At 45.9% G+C, this 22,392-nt stretch overlaps 2 protein-coding genes across 7 annotated transcripts in view; one reads left to right on the top strand and one right to left on the bottom strand.

Annotated features, from left to right (window-relative positions):
• rap1gapb (RAP1 GTPase activating protein b) overlaps window positions 1-22,392 on the bottom strand; it is a 131,770-nt gene that overhangs the window by 60,787 nt on the left and 48,591 nt on the right. The gene's annotated exons all lie outside the window — the stretch shown is intronic.
• LOC127607090 (dual specificity tyrosine-phosphorylation-regulated kinase 4-like) lies at window positions 7,431-22,235 on the top strand. The gene is made up of 13 exons (XM_052075176.1): window positions 7,431-7,717; window positions 8,677-8,856; window positions 9,586-9,649; window positions 9,734-9,906; window positions 10,010-10,146; window positions 11,635-11,775; window positions 11,855-11,993; window positions 13,034-13,103; window positions 13,205-13,377; window positions 13,459-13,519; window positions 13,597-13,699; window positions 13,809-13,885; window positions 18,116-22,235. The coding sequence occupies exons 1-13, from the start codon at window positions 7,664-7,666 to the stop codon at window positions 18,196-18,198; spliced, it is 1,455 nt and encodes a 484-aa protein (XP_051931136.1). The 5' UTR covers window positions 7,431-7,663; the 3' UTR covers window positions 18,199-22,235.

Here is a 22,392-nt window from a genome sequence, read left to right as displayed (position 1 = left end):
TTATATTCCCTTTAGGATAGCTCTAGTGGATCTAGTGGATGCATAACGCAACTGCAACCACTATTGTAGCTTCTATTGTATGCGCCTTATAAATGCGGTTTTAAAATAGGCCTTTCATTGAAGGTGCATCTTACACTCCGAAGCACCTCATTGTGCGGACAATAAAGTACTCGAGAAAAAATGGAGAGAATTTAGAATCAGGAAAAAAATTTTTTTGACCATTTTGATCGTAAAACAGGGTATCAGGAACCACAACAGTTCGAAAGTGCTCTTGACCATGACGCTCAACTTTTTACTGAACAAACCAAGACGCAACACTTTGAAATCAAAATACTATCGTCTATAAGAGATGAATCACAGCCGTAATTGCCAACTAATTACAGTACCCACCGCAGCACCCCAACAAATCTGGCGCCAATTCTGGCGCTATCACAGATGAGGCTTGCACTCCAGAGGAGAATCATCCAATTACATGGATGAGTATGATGGCAGCCATTAAAGTCCAAATGGATGAAGTGAAAAAGGCCTTTTGTATTAATAATCCAGTCAAGTAGAAAATTGACATGCAGTCTTCCTCTATTTGTGATAAAATAGAAAGATGCCAAATTATTTAAGTCACTGCAGGCAGTGGTGAACTGGCCCTCAAAACATAGTTCCAAGAAAATCTGAGCTGAGTGAAGTTATTGTGTCAACACGTTTATGCCTGTGAATTTATTGAGGGCGGAGCATTCATCACACACAACACTTTAACTCTGACCTTAAAATTGTTTTTATATGCCAGGTTATCAAATTTTAAAAGTGTTCCCACACACAGTGACCAAAACTATCATATCTCACAAAGTAGCATCACGCATCTGACTGCTATAGAAGGTTCAAATTTGGGAGCAATAGGAATTTGTATTTGTCTTTGAAAGACATCTGAGATTATAGCACTGCAATGTTCTATTTAAATCAAATTAGCAGATTTCCTGTGCATGCCGGAGAAAATATAAAAAGGTACACGCCAACTTATGCCACATACCGGTTTTGCCAAACAAGAGCAGCATGTCAAGTGACGTTTCGAGCAGGTTTAAAAAGAAGCACAATGTTAAAAGTACGTAGTTTTCCATTCTGTTTCTGTTTTACATTAATCATGACATTTATGGGCACATGTTTGTTGGTTACCGAGTAGCGTTGATACAATGGAGGTTCCCAGATGCTCTGCTGCTGTTCAGAGGTTGCACTCGGGAGGAATTTTGCATCCTTGTTAGGCAAAGCGATGTATGTGGCAGCTGGTGGTAAATGTTTTGTTGTAGTGAGGGGTTTTCTACGCAAAACTGATTAATAACTGAGTCATGAATTATGTTTATTTTACTGGAAAAAAGTACAAACTTTGCTGTAATTTGGATATCAAGTAAATATTTTGATGTTTTTAGTTTCACTACACTCAAGGTGAAAGAAATAAAGACTTGCATCAGTTCAATGCAACTCTGTTATATGGAATGAGACTTACACTATTTTACAGGTCTTTACTTACACGCTTTACCCTACATCTCGCCTATGAGGTGATGCAGTAGTGAGGGGATTTATATATATCTGTATCTATATATATATATATATATATACATTCATCCGTATTCCGATCCGCTTTATCCTCACAAGTGTCGCAGTGGGTGCTGAGTCTATCCCAGTAGGCGCAGGACAAGACACCCTGAATCGGTTGCCAGCCAATCGCAGGGCACACACAGACGAACAACCATCCACGCTCACACTCACCCATCGGGACAGTTTAAGAGTGTACCATTAACCTGCCATGCATGTTTTTGGAATGAGGGAGGAAACAGGAGTACCCGAAGAAAACCCATGCAGGCCTGGGGACAACATGCAAACTCCACACAGGGACGGCAGAGCTGGAATTGAGCCCGGTACCGCTGCACTGTGAGGTCAATGTGCTAACCACTGGCCCCTGGATATCTACCTGTGTGTGTGTGCGTGTGTGTGTGTGTGTGTGTATATATATATATATATATATATATATATATATATATATATATATATATATATATATATATATATATATATATATATATATATATATATATATATATATATATAAAGAAAAATCCTCATCTCACCCCTCGGGTGGTGTCCGTCCCTCATTCAGCTCGGGTCCTCTACCAGAGGCCAGGAAGCTTGAGGGTTCTGCGCAGTATCCTTGCTGTCCCCAGCACTGCACATTTCTGGACTGAGATGTCCGATGTTGTTCCCGGGATCTGTTGCAACCACTCATCTAGTTTGGGGGTCACTGCCCCGAGTGCTCCGACCACCACAGGCACGACTGTCACCTTTACCTTCCAGGCTCTCTCCAGCTCCTCTCTGAGCCCTTGGTATTTCTCGAGTTTCTCATGTTCCTTCTTCCTGATGTTTCCATCACTAGGGACCGCTACATCCACTACAACGGCTTTCCTCTGCCCTTTATCTATGATCATCTGGTTGGTTCGCCATTACCATCTTGTCAGTCTGGATCTGGAAGTCCCACAGGATCTTCGCTCTGTCATTCTCCACCACCTTCGGAGGTGTTTCCCATTTTGACCTTGGGGTTTCCAGTCCATACTCCGCACAGATGTTTCGGTAGACTATGCCAGCCACCTGGTTATGGCGTTCCATGTAGGCTTTCCCTGCCAGCATCTTACACCCTGCAGTTATGTGTTGGATCGTCTCAGGTGCCTCTTTGCACAACCTACACCTTGGGTCTTGTCTGGTGTGGTATATCTGGGCCTCGATGGCTCTGGTGCTCAAGGCCTGTTCCTGAGCAGCCAGGATGAGTGCCTCTGTGCTGTCCTTCAGGCCAGCCCTCTCTAGCCACTGATAGGACTTCTTGAGATCAGCCACTTCAGTTATGGTCCGGTGGTACATCCCGTGTAGGGGCTTGTCCTCCCATGATGGTCCCTCTTCCAGCGCCTCATCTTCTGTTCCCCATTGTCTGAGACATTCTCTGAGTACGTCATCCGTTGGAGCCTTCTCCTTGATGTATTCATGGAGCTTGGATGTTTCATCCTGGACAGTGGCTCTCACACTCACTAGTCCCCGGCCTCCTTCCTTTCGGCTTGCGTACAGTCTCAGGGTGCTGGATTTGGGATGGAACCCTCCATGCATGGTTAGGAGCTTTCGGGTCTTAACGTCCGTGGTCTGAATCTCTTCCTTTGGCCACCTTATTATTCCTGCAGGGTATCTGATCACTGGCAGGGCATAGCTGTTTATTGCCCGGGTCTTATTCTTGCCATTGAGCTGGCTTCTTAGGACTTGCCTCACTCGCTGGAGGTATTTGGCCGTAGCCGCTTTCCTTGTTGCCAGTTCGAGGTTGCCATTGGCTTGTGGTATACCAAGGTACTTGTAGCTGTCCTCAATGTCTGCTATTGTTCCTTCAGGGAGTGAGACCCCATCAGTGCAGACTACCTTGCCTCTCTTAGTCACCATCCGACTACATTTCTCAAGCCCGAATGACATCCCGATGTCGCTGCTGTAGATCCTGGTTGTGTGGATCAGTGAATCTATGTCCCTTTCGCTCTTAGCATACAGCTTTATGTCATCCATGTAGAGGAGGTGACTGATTGTAGCTCCATTTCTGAGGCGGTATCCATAGCCTGTCTTGGTGATTACTTGGCTTAGGGGGTTCAATCCTATGCAGAACAGCAGTGGGGAGAGTGCATCACCTTGGTATATGCCACATTTGATGGACACTTGGGTAAGTGGCTTGCCATTGGCTTCAAGTGTGGTTTTCCACATTCTCATCGAGTTCGCAACGAAGGCTCTTAGGGTCCTGTTCACCTTATACAACTCCAAGCATTCAGTGATCCATGTATGTGGCATCGAGTCATAGGCTTTCTTGTAATCAATCCAGGCTGTGCACAGGTTGGTACGTCGGGACCTGCAGTCTTGTGCGACTGTTCTGTCAACCAGGAGCTGATGTTTGGCTCCTCTGGTATCTCTACCAATGCCCTTCTGCGCTTCGCTCATGTATTGATCCATGTGTCCACTTATCTTAGCCGCAATGATTCCTGACATGAGCTTCCATGTTGTGGAGAGACAGGTTATTGGCCGATAGTTGGATGGGGCTGCACCCTTCGAGGGATCCTTCATGATCAGGATCGTTCGCCCTTCGGTTAGCCATTCTGGGTGAGTCCCATCCCTCAGCAGCTGGTTCATTTGTACTGCTAGGCGCTCATGGAGTGCTGTGAGTTTCTTTAGCCAGTAGGTGTGGACCATGTCCGGGCCTGGTGCTGTCCAGTTCTTCATATCTGAGACTCGTTCCTGTATGTCTGCCACTGTTATGGTAACTGGGTTCTGTTCAGGGAGGTTGCTGTGCTCCTCTCTCAGGGTCACCAGCCATTGTGCACTGCTGTTATGTGCAACCTCCTTCTCCCATATGCCTTTCCAGTACCTTTCAGTTTCCAGTCTTGGTGGGTCAGCTCTGTTGTTAGGACCCTGCCACTGAGCATACACTTTCGCAGGTTGTGTTGCGAACAGCCTGTTTATTCGTCTGGCCTCATTCTCTTTCGTGTACCGCTTTAGGCGATTGGACAAAGCTTGGAGCCTTTGTTTGGCTCCAAAGTGCTTCAGGTATGGTCATCTGGATGTACTTCTCGGGTATAGGCCTTTTCATCACACCTCTCTGGGCCTCCGTCAATTGACTCACATCTTTCCGGGCCGCCTTGATCTTAGCCTCCAACCGTCTTTTCCATGGTGGGTAACGTATCTCATGGTTGGTCTTATAGCCCAGAGTCTCCAGGATCACTGATGCTGAAGCGTATATCAGCTCATTGGTTTCTGTGATCGTTACGGTAGGGATCGCCCTCAGTGCTGCATTCACACTTTCTATGAGACTTTCAGATGGTACTTCACATAGTCGTTGTAATCGGTTTCTAGGTTGCCCAGCTTTCATTCTCGCCATGATCTTCGCTTTCAGGTCAGTTGCTGCCTCGCTCAGCATTTCATTCATTGGGGCTGGCCACCCAATCTCATCATCTGCATTCATTGGGGCTTGCCTCCCAATCTCTTGTATGACCTCCTCCTCTGATCTGACAGCCTGGGGCCCTTCACCATGGAACCTGCGTTGTACCTCATCAATCTCAAGTTGTGACAGCAGTTGCCGTTTGTGGATGTTGGAACACTGAGCTACTAGTTGTTTCGTGGTCAACCGTGACTGTGGGTTTCGAAGTAACCATTTAGCCCACATTCTCTGCATGTAACCCCTCTGACTAGGGTTGCTTGAGTAGTAGCATTCCAACAGAGCCATGTTATCGCATCTCGCCCATCTCCGCTTTGTTCCAGTAGCCCATTTTTCATCAAGGTGCTCTGGTTCCCCAGCACCTGACGCAGACCTTGTTTGGCCGGGCGACGTCTGAGCCGGCATGTCATTCGTTTTATTGTCTCTCATCATTGTATGAGGTAGGCATTAGCGTGAAGGATCTTGCCCAAGGACCCACACTGGATGGTGTTATGTGCTCATTTTTGCCCCAAGCGGGATTCGAACCACCGTCTCCCGTATGCCAAACCGATGCCTTACCAACTGAGCTATCCAGCCGCTTGGTATATATATATATATATATATATATATATATATATGCAGTTTGATATATATATATACACACACACACACACACACACACATATACAGTACATATAATGTTATGTCACTCAGCACCCCCCCCCCCCAAAGTAAAACTACTGTGATAAAACTACTTCAGTTTTCATTAAATGTGTGGATGAGAGAGGGGTTGCAGCATGAACTGCACAATTGGTCCGATGCCCCAAAAAATCCCAAATATTTGGGTTAAAGTTGTTCACTTGAGAGCGATAAAAAAGTATAGAATTGGCACAAATTAGCATTTTGTGAACATGTTATTAATATATTTTCTAGAATAATATGAAAAAAAAGTTTCCATGCACCCATCCATCCATCTTCTACCGCTTATCCGGGGCCGGGTCGCGGGGGCAACAGCTTTAGCAGGGAAGCCCAGACTTCCCTCTCCCTAGCTACTTCTTCCAGCTCTCCCCGGGGGATCCCGAGGCGTTCCCAGGCCAGCTGGGTGACATAGTCTCTCCAGCGTGTCCTGGGTCTTCCTCGTGGTCTCCTCCCGGTGGGGCATGCCCGGAACACCTCACCAGGGAGGCGTTCAGGAGGCATCCGAATCAGATGCCCAAGCCACCTCATCTGGCTCCTCTCGATGTGGAGGAGAAGCGGCTCGACTCGGAGCCCCTCCCGGATGACCGAGCTTCTCACCTTATCTCTAAGGGAGAGCCTAGACACCCTGCGGAGAAAACTTATTTCAGCCGCTTGTATCCGGGATCTCGTTCTTTCGGTCACGACCCATAGCTCGTGACCATAGATGAGGGTTGGAACGTAGATCGACCGGTAAATTGAGAGCTTCGCCTTTTGGCTCAGCTCCTTCATCCACGACAGACCGATACAACGTCCGCATCAAAGGCAGATGCTGCACCGATCCGCCTGTCGATCTCTCGCTCCCTCCTGCCCTCACTCGTGAACAAGACCCCAAGATACTTAAACTCCTCCACTTGGGGCAAGATCTCCCCCCCGACCCGGAGGGGGCACTCCACCCTTTTCCGACTGAGGACCATGGTTTCAGATTTGGACGAGCTGATTTTCATCCCAACCGCTTCACACTCGGCTGCGAAACGCTCAAGTGATAGTTGGAGAGCCCTGTTTGAAGGAGCCAACAGCACCACATCATCTGCAAAAAGCAGGGATGCAATACTGAGGCCCCCAAAACGGACCCCCTCAACGCTTCGGCTGCGCCTAGAAATTCTGTCCATAAAGGTTATGAACAGAATCGGTGACAAGGGGCAGCCTTGGTGGAGTCCTACCCCCACTGGAAACGATTCTGACTTACTGCCGGCAATGCGAACAAACTCTGACATCGGTGGTATAGTGACCGAACAGCCCGTATCAGGGGGTTCGGTACTCCATACCCACGAAGCACCCCCCACAGAACTCCCAGAGCGACACGGTCAAACGCCTTCAGATTGGCCGCCTCAACAATAGAGGCACGGAACATGGTCAACTCGGACTCAATGTCCCCATGATGTTTGTGTGTGTGTGTGTGGGGAGTGGGGGAGGGGGGGGGGTTGAGAAAAATATAAAAATATATTTCCGAATATCAAGGGAATTGTTGTAGGGGGGCTTGGCTGCAAGACCCTCTTCGCCCCAGTGTCTCACACTCCTAGAGCATGTGTTATGCATGCTATACTTATGATAATCATTTATACATTAATAGGTCAGAATGTCTCTTGTAATGCATTGTAATTATCATGGCAACGCCATGTGCGCTGTCAGTCCGCACAATTCGGCATATTTTCAGCCCCTGCGGCCCCCCATCAGCAGGAGCTTCACGACCCCCCTGCCCCCTTACCTTCCGGTTTCGCGTCACCCAGAATAGCCCGGCTGTTTACCTGACGTCCGTGACGCCGCTGACGTGCCGCCTCGCGGCTCCAAATCCATCTTTCATTGGGCGATGACGAGACAACGCCACTTTATTACAAATAAAAGCGCATGCGACGTGGACGCGCCCCGCTGGGAGTGTGTGAAAGACCACGACGACTTTTGTAGACACTCATCAAGAAGAAGGAGAGATGCTCGCCACTTTAGAAAGCGGCACCCGGGAAGATGCAAGCAGCTGCACCAAAAAGTGACAAGGCAACTAACGAGCAACTCAACAAGGTTAGTTTTGGATGACAACCGTTGGGAAATAGTCTTTTGGACACAGATATAAGACTGTCGATTTGTGGAAGGGAGTAAATACATAACAAAACAACAACAACAACAACAACAACAACAGCAACAACGCTATACCATTGTTGACTCCTAAAAGTATGCATTAAATACAATTCAGAAAACATCCATTCACAAATTAAAATACATACAAAATTAGAGGAAGCACCATTCTATTTTCACTCTAGTATTGTGCAAGATCGGGTGCACCAATTGCAATGCTATAACACTAATACTCATATATATTTACTTATAATACTTAATAGATAAAGAGAAAATACAGATTATCCAATAAATTATAAATATATTTTATTTGAGTGAACGCACTAAATTGTCCCTAGGTGTGAGTGTGAGCGCGCATGGTTCGTCTGTGTGAACAACCATGAGGTTCAGTGTGTCCCCCGCCTACTGCCTGAAGACAGCTGGGATAGGCTCCAGCACCCCCCGGGACGCTAGTGAGGATTAAGCGGTTCGGAAAATGGATGGGTGGATGATATAAAAATATTTTTGAGAAACAATAGGTCAGGATCAAAATTTGTCAATTGTCATTCTTTTATTGAATTACAGATTAAGGAACATAAAAGACCGGATAGTATAAGAACATTGATTGTGCAAACAAGTGAAAATACCGTAAGAACCTCCAAAGCATCGAGTTTAAACAAATATTGGCCAATATTTGATAAAACCCAAAGAACACATACAAGAAATTGAACATTTATTACATTTATCGATCAATATCAGTGCCAACGATGGTTTCGATATTTGAATCGATCGGTCTGCCACTCTTGCACTTTCATCCAGGGTTGAGAAAGCCTGAATCTGTGGGTTATTGGGTTCAATAATTGTGTTATCAAATGAAATGGATTACAAACGACATTGATGTGAAGTCGCCCTTCTCAATTTTCTAGATTCCTACAACAAGAGTCCACAAGGAGGTGCTGAAATCAACCAAAAACATCCAAGTGGCAGTCCATCGTCAGACCTCACTGCCGTCGAACCCCCTGTACAAAACCAGACTCGGGTTCCCGCAAATTCCCATGACTCAACAGAAAACAATCTCGACGCCCGCCCAACAAGTCTGTGCTCGAGTGAGTACAAGTCTGGGGATGGATCGTTTGGGTAGGGGCTCGTCCCTTCAAAATGCGATTGGATGTTCCAATAGTAGGGATGTAACGATATCAAAATGTCATGAAGCAATGTTATCGTGATGTGAACCTCACAATATCATCATTAGCAATATGGAGAGGTTCGTGACACGTTGAAAAACTCATGGGCTTCGGGAAAAAAAGTGCAATATTGTGCTTTTGTATGGGATACCATCAGTGGCAATGAAATAAGACTCTACCATTCATTTTACTATCATGTGTTCTCAATGGCTCAGTGGCGCAAAGCATCAAACTCTGTATATGTAACTCTCTATACTGTTTTCAGTTGCAACGGGATCTAAGATTAATAATTATTTTTAATTTGAAGTGCTGCAATTGGCTGGCAACCAGCTCGGAGTGTACCATGCCTACTGCCCAAAGACAGCCGGGATAAGCTCCAGCACACCCCGCGACCCTTTTGAGAATAAGCATATCAGAAATTGGAGGGATGGATAAATAGTTTGAAGGTTGCATGGCTGAGCAGATTTGCAATTATTTCATTGTAGGATTGCACCTGGGTACCTGAAATTCAGATCTGAGCAGGAGTCTCGTACATACTGGTTCAAAACAGTGCAATCTAACAAAACCTCTTTGAAATAAACACACAGATGGAAGCGTCAATAATTAATAATAAACACCATCATTAATCTCTTTTAATGCGTTTCATCACAGGTTAACAAAAGCTCTTCCAGGAACAGAATCCTCACCTCCCAGTCACAGTGCAGAACTCCAGAATGTAAGTACCTCTAATGCTCCTTTGATATTTGCCAATACCATTGCAATTACCTGTAATACGAAACCACAATGCACTGTGCCGCAGCGGTTCTCCGGGATACCAAGCGATGCCTGACGCCATACGAGCAGAACGAAATCAAGGAATACCGCCACGTGTGGTACCTGGGAGAAAAGGCCAAGAAAATACGACGCTCCAAAGACTCCACATCGGCAACGGAGGGCGAGTCCTTCGACGACTCCAAAGGGTTCTACAAAGTGGTAAGCATCCACCAATTGCACAAAGCAGATCCTTACGTCCAGAAGGCTATACCCAGAAGTATAGCTTCTATGGAATAACACATGGAATTTCATTCATTTGCAGAGGGCTGGAGACCACCTGGCCTACCGCTTTGAGGTGCTGGGGGTGATGGGATCGGGACTGGCCGGAAAGGTGCTCAAATGCAGGGACCACAAGACCATGACACTTGTTGCCATCAAGGTCTTTCGAAACACTGCAGAGTAAGGACCTTACCATCTCAGCTCAGACCTTAACACCACCATACGTAGTTCTTTCCATTCTGTAGTTTATGCTCACCAAAACTAGTGTACTCGCAGCTACATGACGTACAGATAAAGTTAATGACTGATGAATCGAAGTGGACAGAAAACAGCAATTTAGCAACTTAGTGACTGAATAAGTTATTTTTCCCCATCTGGCCATGACATCCAACACTCCCAACTGCTCTGTCTGCCCTATGTTTGCACAAAGCAATACACAGTAATTTAACAATCATGAGTAAAATATATGAACAATGACCTATTAACCCTGTAAAAAATGGTCGATGCAAACCCTTGAATTCTTTAAGGGCCGACTTATCTGTCTTATCCATCACCAGTTTTTATCTATATCAGCAGGTATGTGATGAAAAGCCCAGTTTAGTTTAAGTCAAGTCAAGTCAACAGTATTTATAGAGCACTTTCAAACAGCCATCGCTGCATACAAAGTGATGTACATGGAGAGATTTAACATACACAATAAACAGTAAAACGAATCGGTAATAAAGGCGGTAGAAAGCACCAAGCAGTAAAATCAAGAACAAATCTAAGTCATGCTGAGTCGAATGCCAAAGAATACAAGTGAGTTTTGAGGAGGGTTTTGAAGGTGGGCAGCGAGGAGGCTTGCCGAATGTTCAGTGGGAGGTCATTCCAGAGAGAGGGACCAGCAACAGAAAAGGCTCGATCCCCTCTGAGTTTACACCCTTGTCTATTAGTAGAGCTGACCGCACAGCAAGATATGACTATTTTAGAAGATAATCGCTTCTATAAATGGATACAGGAATATACGCTTTGCAGGAATTTCGTATGACGCATATAGTTAGTGGTGGAGGGGCCATTCCGACGAAGGCAGTGACATAACGTGCAAAAGGTGTCTCGTGGTTGTGTACTTGAGATGACCAAAACACGCACACACCACACAATGAGACTCTCCTACCCCAAACCAGATGTCTGCATAATACCAAGACTGACCTGTGAGACGCAGCATAGTACAACGGGGCAGACGATGGGAGAATACAAAGCAGAAAATAGTTCATACTGTCCCGATTAAGGGCGCAATCACAAAGTCCACAGCTCAGACAATCTGCTGACCACATACTCAGGGACATGTCAAATAACACAGAGAAGACTCTCTATAACCCCCAACCCCTCAAAAAAAACAAGCTAAATGTAGCAGCTAACTAACAAAGATTTTTTTTTCAGTCGAAATGTGTCATTTCACCATCACTCCCTTGACAATTTTACTGCCCTTACATTGGCCGCTGCTTTGACATCATCTTGTGAAATTTTAGGCGGTGATAGAAAGAGACCGAAAATTGGTGATTAGGTGCATTTTTCGGTGACTAGCTCATTTTGGGTTCTGCAGAAAAAATGGGTAGTTTTGCGATTGAGCAGGCATTCAGTGTATTGTCACATTGTGTGCCAGTGAAATGACACCATTTCTGCTTCAAGAGGTCATAAGATGGCACAGACAGAGTTGGACAATCTAAAGACCCTGCAGCGACTAGACAGGACCAACAAAGCCAACATGGTCCACATGAAGGAGCACTTCTACTTCCGCAGTCACCTCTGCATCACCTTTGAACTATTTGAGTAAGGTCAAGACTTTGGGGGAATTTTCCTCTGATCAGACCTGTTTATTCTTAAGTGAATGCACTTCATTTGTTTTTAGAAAGGACCTCCATAAAGCCTTAGTGGAGAGTAAATTGCGACGACTGTGTGAGACCGACATCAGGAAATATGCCATCGATGTGCTCAAGTGTCTGAAAGTGCTCAAAGATGTGCAACTCATCCACGGGGACTTAAAACCGGTAAGGCAATAACCACAAAAACTAATTTGTCCAAAGAAAAATATATGCTGATCCGTCCATACTGATACAGCAGACAGGTTTATGGACAGTGAAATAATTGCATCTACAATTTTACGAGTACGACTGTCTCTCCAAACCAAAAATAATGTTGCCGTGGTTCAAAAGAGAGGAAGACTGGCTCAGCAATGTCTTCTTGTTAACAGAGGAAAGCAGGGTTTTATTCTGAAGAAAAGCCACTTTGTTAATGGAAGCACTAAAACACAGACCAATTGAACCAAAGTATTTACACAATTGCCAACAGAGCAAATAAGTCACACATCTTAAAATGTATGCTTTTATTTCTTTTTTGCTGACAAAAAAAAAACTTTGGGGAACATGCTCCTAATTGAAAAGCACTGTAAATGCTAAATAAGATTACCCAAGGACAGAACCTGCCCACAATGAACTCAGTCTTACTGGACATCCAAACTATTTTAACAAGATTCGAGCGAGCTAAAATCATGAAGATCTTCACAATTGAAAAATGTTTCAAACAGAAGCACTTCAATATGGATCCAAAAAAACAAGCCAGATATATAAGTCAGTCGGAAGTTAAGTCAGTTAAGTCAGTCGGAAATAAAACAGCTCAGAGGGCAAATGAGCCATTTTAACATTCTGCAAACTAGCTGAAATCAAATTTGTTAACAGGTGAGGTGCTATTGCAAAATACACATAATGAAACCAAAAAAAATGTTGGCACAATAGCACTTGAATAGAGACCCATTCATGCAAACACCTCAAGCTAGTGTCATTTATTCATCATGTATCTCCAAACAACAATAGCTCACAACATTTGGAGATGCATGGTCATAATTGAAACAATTATGGACATATTGTTGGTCCAAGGGCAGCTGTGACAAACTCTATTCACAATGGCTAAACAATGATGCATTTATGATGCTACGACCTAGCCAATATATTGCTTTTAATGATTTTATTGTAATATGTCATGTTATGAAACTGGGCATGATTTATTTCATCGTATTCTTTGATTTCTTCAGGAGAATATTTTGTTGGACAAGGAAAACAATGCAGCAGTGAGTGACTTCGGAGGGAGCATCTTTATCAGAGGTGAGACTATGATATGGTGAGACAAGAGCCCAGTAAAGCCATTTGAGGACCTACTATTTTATCGGCGGTGGAGACCTCCAATGTGTATGATACCCCCACAGGTCGGCCCACCAATCAGACGCTGGCCTACATGGCTCCGGAGCGTCTCCTTGGCAGGTGTTGTACCACAGCCTCGGACATGTGGAGCCTAGGCTGCACGCTGGCTGAGCTCGACTGGGGTCTATTTCTCTTCAAAGGAAAAGACAAAGGCGACATTTTCAACTGTATAACGAGGGTAAATAGAAGCTCATAGCAATTCACTGTTAACATGTGGACTGCCACCATTTTTGGGAACTTGAACGTGACTGTTCCTTAGGTGCTGGGCCTACCACCATTAGACTTGCTGGCTGCAGCGAGCAGGAAAAACTACTGTATTGGTGAGGTGTTCAAGGCTTATTTTAACAGTCTTTGGTGCAAGAATCTTGTCGTGATCATATGCCCACCCAATTTCCAGACGGCTCGGAGTCTGAAGACAAAAAGCCACCAAAAACCCCTCTGGCCACCAGACTGAAGTCGAAAAATCCAAAGTTTCTGGACTTTATTCGGTGCTGTCTCGAGTAGGTTCACCCATTCTTCGTGAAATACCACTACAACAACCTTCAAGTAGTCAAACTGGTGCACAGATTTGTTTGAGGGTCTACTAAGTGCTTGTGCATCGCTGAGCAGATATGATGCAACAAAGCGGCTCACCCCGGAGAAGGCTTTGCGACATCCCTGGATCAAGCAGGCAACCAAACATACTTGTGAGTCCACCGCAACACTTCTATGGTTGTACACATTATGTATTTGCACTGAGTGTTGAAAACGCCTGTTTTTGATGTCGGTGAATGCAGGACTTGGACCCAATCTGAAGTAACACAGCCACTCATTGATAAACTGCAATGACTGTAACATTTGTAGTAGCAACATGTAAAATACTGTGGAAATTTTAGAAACTCCAAGAAAGTGACAGTTTCTCACGTTCGCACTCAGAGAGCGTTTTTTTTTTTAATTAGCACACCAAAAAAACTTCCCGCGCAACACGAGACCCTCCGAAAGTCAGTTTCCATAGAAACAAGCAGACTAACATGGCGGTCCTCAAAGGGACTACAAATATTTCTACCCCGTTACCAAATGATTGTGAACTCTCTGACAAGCATATGAAACATTGCATTCACACGTTTGCAGTTGGTGGTGAATTATGTACATAGAAGTCACTACACACATCACACCCAGAATTCAATCCAACAAAAATAGACACTCAAGTTCAAGTCGTGGGGGGCGAATCCCGCGGCCGTATCGGCTACGCAGCACGGGGGAGGGAGGAAGCGCATCCTCAGGGGGCGGTCGCGGAGGCACAGGAGAAACTGAAGACGGGGAAGTCACGGGGAAGGGGTCAGAGGGGAGAAGGCTACGAGACAAGCGTCCGGTAGGACGACCCCGCCTCGGCGGGCGAGCCACTTCAACCGGCCCGGCCCAGCCAAGTCCAAATGAGCTAGCTTAAGGCGGTCCAACGAGACCCGCTCGGGTTGACCCCCCATGTCAATGACAATGTTACTGTCCCGCCTCCAAAACCTGGAAGGGGCCCTCATAAGGAGGGTGCAAGGGCCCTCTGTGCCCATCAACGTGAATGAACACATAACCAGCTGACAGGAGGTCCTTGGGCACGTGAGAACCTGGCACACCGTGGCAGGAAGTGGGCAGCGGGGCAAAGAGCCTGGCATTGTCCAAGAGGGTGGAGCGTTGTGCCGTGGCCGACCAAGGAGTAGAAGCAGTCGGCACAAATTCCCCAGGCACATGCAGAGGCTGGCCATAAACCAGCTGCGCAGAATAAGACTGGAGATCCTTGTTAGGCGCCGTCCTGATGCACAGCATGACCCACGGGAGTCTGTCAATCCAGTTGCCATCCTTCAAAGTGGCATGAAGAGCAGCCTTCATCGACCGGTGGAAACGTTCGCAAAGGCCGTTGCCCTGCGGGTGATACGCTGTGGTGCGGTGCAACTTCACCCCTAAGCTGTCTGCTACTGCAGTCCAAAGCTCAGACGTGAACTGCACGCCGCGATACGAGGAAATATCCGAAGGGGCGCCAAAATGGGATATCCAGGTGCCAATAAACGCCCGTGCCACATCGACTGATGTAATGGACGACAGCGGGGCGACCTCTGCCCAATGTGTGGTGCGGTCGACCATAGTTAACAGGTGAGTGCACCCCCGAGAAGGGGGCAGGGGGCCAACCAGGTAGACGTTGACATGGTCGAAACGTTGACGCAGTCAGCAACACAGTTGTCTTTCCCTGCCACGTGTTGAATGTCTGTAGTAAACTCGGAGACAGGTCAGCTCGCGTTGCTGTCGGGCGGACCATGATTTTGTAGCCTTGGACATGGCGAAGGTCAACGGTTTGTGGTCGACGTAAACTGTAAACTGGCGCCCTTCCAGCATGTGTCGAAAATGGCGGATGGCGAGGTACATCCCAAGCAGTTCACGGTCAAATGTACTGTACTTCCGCTCAGGGAGGTGTAACTGCCTACTGAAAAAAGCGAGAGGCTGCCAGGTACTGTCCACCCACTGTTCAAACACCGCCCACACCGCGTAGTCCGAAGCATCCGTGGTCAGTGCCACGGGCAGAAAAGGAGGGATGTGCCAGCATCGTAGCTCGTGCCAAAGCTGCTTTAGTGTCCATAAAAGCCCTGACCTTGCTTTCAGTCCAGTCAACAGTGTGTTTGGGCTTCTTGCCTTTAAAGGCCTCATAAAGAGGCCGCATAGTGCGAGCCACTCCCGGGATGAAACGATGATAGAAGTTCACCATGCCAAGAAATTCCTGCACGGACTTCACGGTGAATGGGCGTGGGAACGCTGTGACGGCTTCCACCTTAGACGGGAGAGGAACTGCGCCTGCCTCTGTGAACCTGTGCCCCAAGAAGTCTGGTGGAGAACCTTGGAGAAAATCACCTTGCCGGGTAGGTGAGCTGAGAAATCCTGGATGTGCGGCACAGGGTAGCGGTCGGGCATTGTAGCATCGTTGAGCCGTCGATAATCTTCACAAGGGCGGCAGCCGCCGAAGGGTTTAGGGCCCATGTGGAGAGGAGAGGCCCAAGGGCTGTTAGAGCGGCGGACAATCCCCAGGCTCTCCATGTTGTCGAACTCCGTCTTGGCCACAGCCAGCTTGGCCAGGCGCCGGGCGTAGACCGGTGGGCCCGTGGTGGCGATGTGGTGTTCCACCTCATGCCTGGCAGTCGCTGAAGTGAAGGTGGGCTGTGTGCAGGGAATTCGGCAAGCAGGCGGTGGAAAGCGTCTGAGGGGAGTATGCTGGAGAGGCTGATAACGTCAGCCGGTCCGAGTAAGCGTAAGAAAAAAGTGGCAGCGTCTATTCACGTCAACTAAAAGTCCATGAGCGCACAAATAATCCGCCCCCAAAAGAGGTACATCAACACGCGCTGTAACAAAGTCCCAACTAAAGCGCTGCCCACCGAAGCACAGTTTCACGAACCATGCCGTAGGTGCAAATGGGGCTCCCATTCGCAGCTGCCAAAGGAGGGCCGTGGCTGTACAGCTACCATGTCGCTCTGCGATGCAGGCAAAATGCTGCGCTGTGCCCCAGTGTCGCAGAGGAAACGCCGTCCAGAGATAGAGTCGCAGATGAAAAGCAGCCCGCCAAAGTTGCCGACACTCACGGCCTGCCGAACGAGCGCGGCGAGCGGCGCCTCTTAGCCTTCGGTCCCAACTTGGCGTGGTAAAAACAAACCAGTAGCTGGCCGCGGGTGATGGACAGCCGCCGTGACGAGTGCGTAATTATCGGAGGCACTAGTGGCAGTCAGGAGGAGAGCCGCTGCACAGTGTTGCCGGCCGGCCAGGAAAAATGTATCAGCCTCCGCAACAAGCTCTCTACAGTCAGTGATAGCAGTGTTAGCTAAAGCTGCCCCCACCTGGGTGGGTAACTGGCGCAGAAAAAGAAAGTCTGGTTTGTGCTCGCCTAGCAGCTCGAGCATACGATCCATTAACTCGGAGGGCTTGCCGTCCCCCAGCCCCATTCAGCGTCGGAAAGTTCAAAGGTTTTCAATAACTGAGACGCTGAAGGCTTAATCATATCGTCCTTCTGTCGGAGGAGACTTGAGGAAACTCACGACTCTGGACGCCGTCGACACGCCCAGCGCGGAAACAACGTAGTAGTATCTCGTAGTATCCGCAGTGATGTCGCGTAAGGGCGAACTGGGCCTCGGTCTGAGCGAACCAAGCAGACGCAGATGATTCCCAAAACCCGGGGAGCTTGAGCGAAACAGTGTTCACGGACATCCTCGCCGTCTGGAATCGTCCAACAAAAAACATCGGGGGTCACCATTGCGGAAATTGTAGAGACTCGAAGAAAGCGACAATTTCTCACGTTCGCTCTCCAAGAGAGAGTGTTGTTTTTTTTAGCACACCAAAAAACTTCCCGCGCAACACGAGACCCGCCGAAAGTCAGTTTCCATAGAAACAAGCAGACTAACATGGCGGCCCTTAAAGGGACTGCAATTATTTCTACCCCGTTACCAAATGAGCGTGAACTCTCTGACAAGCATATGAAACATTGCATTCACACGTTGCAGTTGGTGGTGAATTATGTACATAGAAGTCACTACAATACTTTGTTTTATGAACGCAGTTTCCGGGAGTGTTATATCTATGCTGCTTGAATACCCACTTGCCTAATTTTGAACTGATTTGCAAGTTATAAGGTCTGGGCTTAAAGCGTTCCTACTCCTGAGTTAGTGGTGGTGGGGTCAGGGCACATGGACATGCTGCTCTGGGAGTCCGACCTCTGACCCTCAAGGGTGTTCCATTGCATGTATCCTATTGGAAAATAAGAAAATTCCCAGTTTTCTGGAACACGGCACAAGTGGCAGTGCGATTGTTTTCATCAACTCGACCTGGCCCTGGTGACAATGACAATATGCTTCCAAATGTTGCATCTACAGTTGACATTGAAGATGTCTTTTTTTGTGTTTGAATTTGTTTAGATAACAGACCAACGATAAGCAGCTTACTGAAGAGAGAGAAGATTCCTCCGCCAATGTTGCAGCCGACGACGCAATTCAAATAAGTTCTTCAGATCAACAATACCGGACTGGATGGCCACAGCCTTTTTCTTTTTTTTAGTTCCTGCCACTCCTAAATTGACCAATCGACCGAACAGTTCTGAGACTTTATGACACGTTTGTACCATGTTGCCAATCACCATTTGTGTATGGGAAGTAGGTTAGGAAACTGCTTTTAAAAAATGGTTTACATAGTTCCATAGTGGTTTTCATAACATGTCTTGCTTGACATTGTTTCTCAAGTTACCCTAAGGATCAAAAATTACGTTACACTTTACACCGTCTTTTTTGAGCCTTGACGAACTTGGCTTGTTTTGAGTGGGCACTTCTGTCTCGCCACCCCCCTGCCCCCCAAAACTGCAGGATCATCATCTGTAAGTAAGGATTTTGTTACCATGATGCTGATGATGAAAGTGGATGTTAAAAAACAGAAAAAGGATTCATTGATTTAATCCGTGGAAGAGGCACTTCGATATAGCACATTTACATCACAAGAATGAATGATCGCACAATTAATTTCTTAACTACACAAGTCAAATGTACACAAAATCTCCACTTTGAACATTGCCATCCATGGCTACCCCTGTGCTAAGTATGCTATTCTCATCCTTATGTTTGAAGAATTGTCTGCTCTTGAGCAGAAAGTTGTGCTGAATGTGCCACAAAGTGAATTTAAAACACAAATATAATTAGGATGACAGGTCGAGGTCCCAGCGGCGGTCGGCAGGCTGCGAGATGCGGTGAGCCTGACCCTGTGAGTTTACAAATTGAGAGGATGAGGTCAATGAGCTGTCTGCCTGACAATGAAATGACTGATGCCTGCAAAGTTTTAAACGATTTTGGTTTGACTACATTCACTACATGAAAGGCAATTTTGAAGAAAATGGTAGAAGATCAAGGTTTGAAGTGAATTGCAAGGATGTCAGAAGAATGAAAAACAAACCAGCAAATGGCTCAACACAATCCAGAAACTTGAATTCCATAAAATGGGGGACATGTGTACCAGCTATTTGGTAAAATACATTGAAAAGAACGCACAAAGGCAGAATTGGGTATCTGATTAGGATAGTGGGAAAGCGGTATGAGCGTGTGTCTTCATATTCATGTGAATAGTGATTTTAGGATGTTGACAAATGGGCTGTTTGTAAATTGACACCACATTACTACATTATGAGATGTGCTGTGGGCTAGAGCACTACCAGCTACCTCAAGCTACGAGCATGAGAAGCAAAATTAAGAAAAATGAGTGCTGCTGCAAATCTTCAGAAACAACTGAGCAAATTAATGGAACAAATGATGGCAATGGAAAGAAATTTGATGATGGGAAATGAAAAGGGCTCTAAGGTGAATGGTTCAGATTATATTTAAACCAAGTCAAGCTTGTGTTAGGCTATGGACATAAAAATAGATGTTTTGAATCAAATCTTTTGAGTCTCGCTTGGAAGTTTTGTCTGCAAAATGCTGACATTTCTTGGGGGTGCATCGCTGACCCAAGGCCACATGCAGTGTGAACATGACTAATGCGCATGGCGCGTCGCCGCGGATGCAACCGCTTTCCTTGGCGAATGGCAGGAAGCCGCAGGCGGTGCAGGGAGAGTCAGACATCATCGCATCAAGGTCCAGCACGCTTGAGTAAGCTTGTCCATTAATGATAAGACTAACTTGCTCCATTAGAGCTAGCTAATGGGCTTTCTCTACAGCAAACCACATTGTGTGTCTGATCACTCCTGAATAGGATGAAAAGTGTAAAATAAATGTTCCGCCTTGAGCCTGAAACTCAACAAATTGCCTTTGTGCTTGTACTGCATTTTTTTCCACTGTTGAAAACAGTTCCTAGCTCCTGCATGTTGGTTTTGTGAAAATATAAACCCAAACACCCAAAAGGCATTTTACGCTGCACTTTTGGATGACACTGTGCCTATGCTTGAATAGTGGCCTCTGAGGAAGTCAGTCTTTTTCCTACTGGTTGGTCTATTAGCACTCTGAAATCATTCCACCAGGCCATCTTCTATTGGAGGCACCTGAGCCCTCGTAGCACATAGACAATGACTTGGTCTATTGATGGTGCGCTGCACGTTGCGAAGTGATTGCAGTAATAGTCCCCTGGTATATTCAGCACATTGGCTGCTTTCCAGTCCATTCTTTCAATTGCAGATTTTCACCGCCTTTCTTTCTAGAGGCAAACTTGAAACATGACGTTTGCATATAAGATAGAGGACATATAAGGCTCCTACAGCTGGCAAAGTGCGAAAGTTAAAAATTGCACTTGCAGCAGTGGACTCTGTGATCCTTCAACAGGCGGTGTACCGTTGCCATGGCAACAAGTCTGACCCAACCAATACACATACTGAAGTAAACAATTAGAATAACTTGAATAATTCCTTGACCAAATAAAATGTCAATGTAAAATGTTAGAGCCATGAGGAAAATTTGGTTAAATTATAAATGCAGCCTTTTGAATAATTAGAATTTAATAGATGCAAGGCGTTTGGTTTATATTTGATATTTTATTTAGAACAAATTTATTAAGAGCACCGAAGTATTTGGGCTCCATTGGTTGTCCTGTTTTTAGTATGTTAAGAGGCTAGATTTATGTAAACATCATTAGGAATACAGTAGGGCATGGAGCAACACCTTTTTTTTGACCGTACTTCGTGTTTGCTTATTTCGTACTTTATGGGAACTGATTTCGTATTTCGTTTGAGTGTATTGTAGAAGTTTTATTAATCCATTTGATAAACCCTTAATTTGTGTTCAAGAAAATAAAGCGATTCATTTTTTTTTGGATCAACAATGGCGGCCTCGTGTATTCCTTGTCGTCGCCGTGGAAAGGAAAAGCCCGTCGAAGAAAAGCACGAGTCAAAAACCTACATGCCCTGCTGACGTAGCGACAAAAGGATAGTAAGTTGCCGCTACATAAAATCTTGGCCTCAAAGCTTGGCATGGATCATTTTTCCACACGGGGGAATGGTACTGCAGTTGCATGCACCACTCTGGGTAGAAATGATTATTTCACACTTTAACAAGGAAGATAAAGTGCAATGTGTACCACAATTAGCAACGTCCCCCATCCCCAACATCGAGCTAATTGAATACAGCGTACCATTGCTAATTAGAATATATTGAAATGCCCTGCATGTGTTCAAGGATATAAACCGCTTTCAACTGCTTCACTAAGTAAATGGTAAGAAAACAGGGGTAAGAAGCACATTCAAACACGAGATGATGTTAGCTGAAACTCCCGCGGAATCTTTTAACCCTTTCAGGGACAGCGGTCGCTACAGTGGACAGCCTATCATGTTGCCAACTCTACTCATTCACTGATGCCCATATCACTCAACAGGCAGGGCCTTTCAATCGATGGAATATTCAGTAGAAAACTCAATTCTATAAACATTCGTTAGTCGCTGCCCGACTAAATATTCTTCAATTCAGGTGCGCCTGCCACGCAGCTCATAGGATGGTTGACCTCTGCGTGCAAAGTCATGTGTCGCTTCCAGCGCAAAGCTCAAATATGTATTTTTTTTTTGTTGTGGGCCAGTCTTTTTTTTTTTTTTACTTTAATTCGCTTATTTCAAGCCTTGTAGCTATATCACTCCTATAAAACCACTTGATCTTAGAAAGTGCCATAACACTTAAGGGGCCATAAATGAACTCCCTACCTCTTAACCCTCTAACCATACCTCGTGACCCCAAACCCCTAACACCTTAAGAAGTAATTCTAAACCTAACCTTAACCCCTGATCTCAGGCCAGGCAGACAGATTTGGCCCGCGACATTATAAGCATGCAAATTTGTGTCACAGTTATCACAGTGTGGCAGAAGTGCGGACAATTTTTCTGAAATACACAGGGAGAAAAAGATTTCAGTGGTTGTTTATCTCACACTTGATGTGTGGGTAGACACTACAGAGACTCAATATTTGTATAGAAGCAATACAATTTTTAAAGGCCCCTCATTTTATATTTTTATGGTTGATTTTTATTTTTCTTGAAGTGGGATGCTTCACGTACACACACACACACACACACACACTTGCACATCCAATTACCCCAAAAGCTTAGTGGTGAGTAAACAATGTAATCACTCTTGGTGGCCTAATGCCCAATGAAAGTAAAGTCATTCAGACAGCTGAGACACTTCCTAACCCGAGGAGAGATGACGAGAAAGTTCAGACGCACACCAACGCTGGTTTTACG

The sequence above is a fragment of the Hippocampus zosterae genome, chromosome 9 (genome assembly GCF_025434085.1).
Source record: "Hippocampus zosterae strain Florida chromosome 9, ASM2543408v3, whole genome shotgun sequence".
NCBI classification, from domain to species: domain Eukaryota; kingdom Metazoa; phylum Chordata; class Actinopteri; order Syngnathiformes; family Syngnathidae; genus Hippocampus; species Hippocampus zosterae.
Note: the sequence above shows the minus strand (reverse complement) of the source record. Positions and strands in the feature narration are given on the sequence as shown.

Bases quoted from the DNA above. Each gene is read 5' to 3' on its own strand.
- LOC127607090 (XM_052075176.1), top strand. From the start codon at position 7,664: ATGCAAGCAGCTGCACCAAAAAGTGACAAGGCAACTAACGAGCAACTC. The intron at 10,147-11,634 runs GTAAGGACCTTA...TTCTGCTTCAAG, and splicing joins GTCTTTCGAAACACTGCAGA to AGGTCATAAGATGGCACAGA. The intron at 11,994-13,033 runs GTAAGGCAATAA...TGATTTCTTCAG, and splicing joins TCCACGGGGACTTAAAACCG to GAGAATATTTTGTTGGACAA.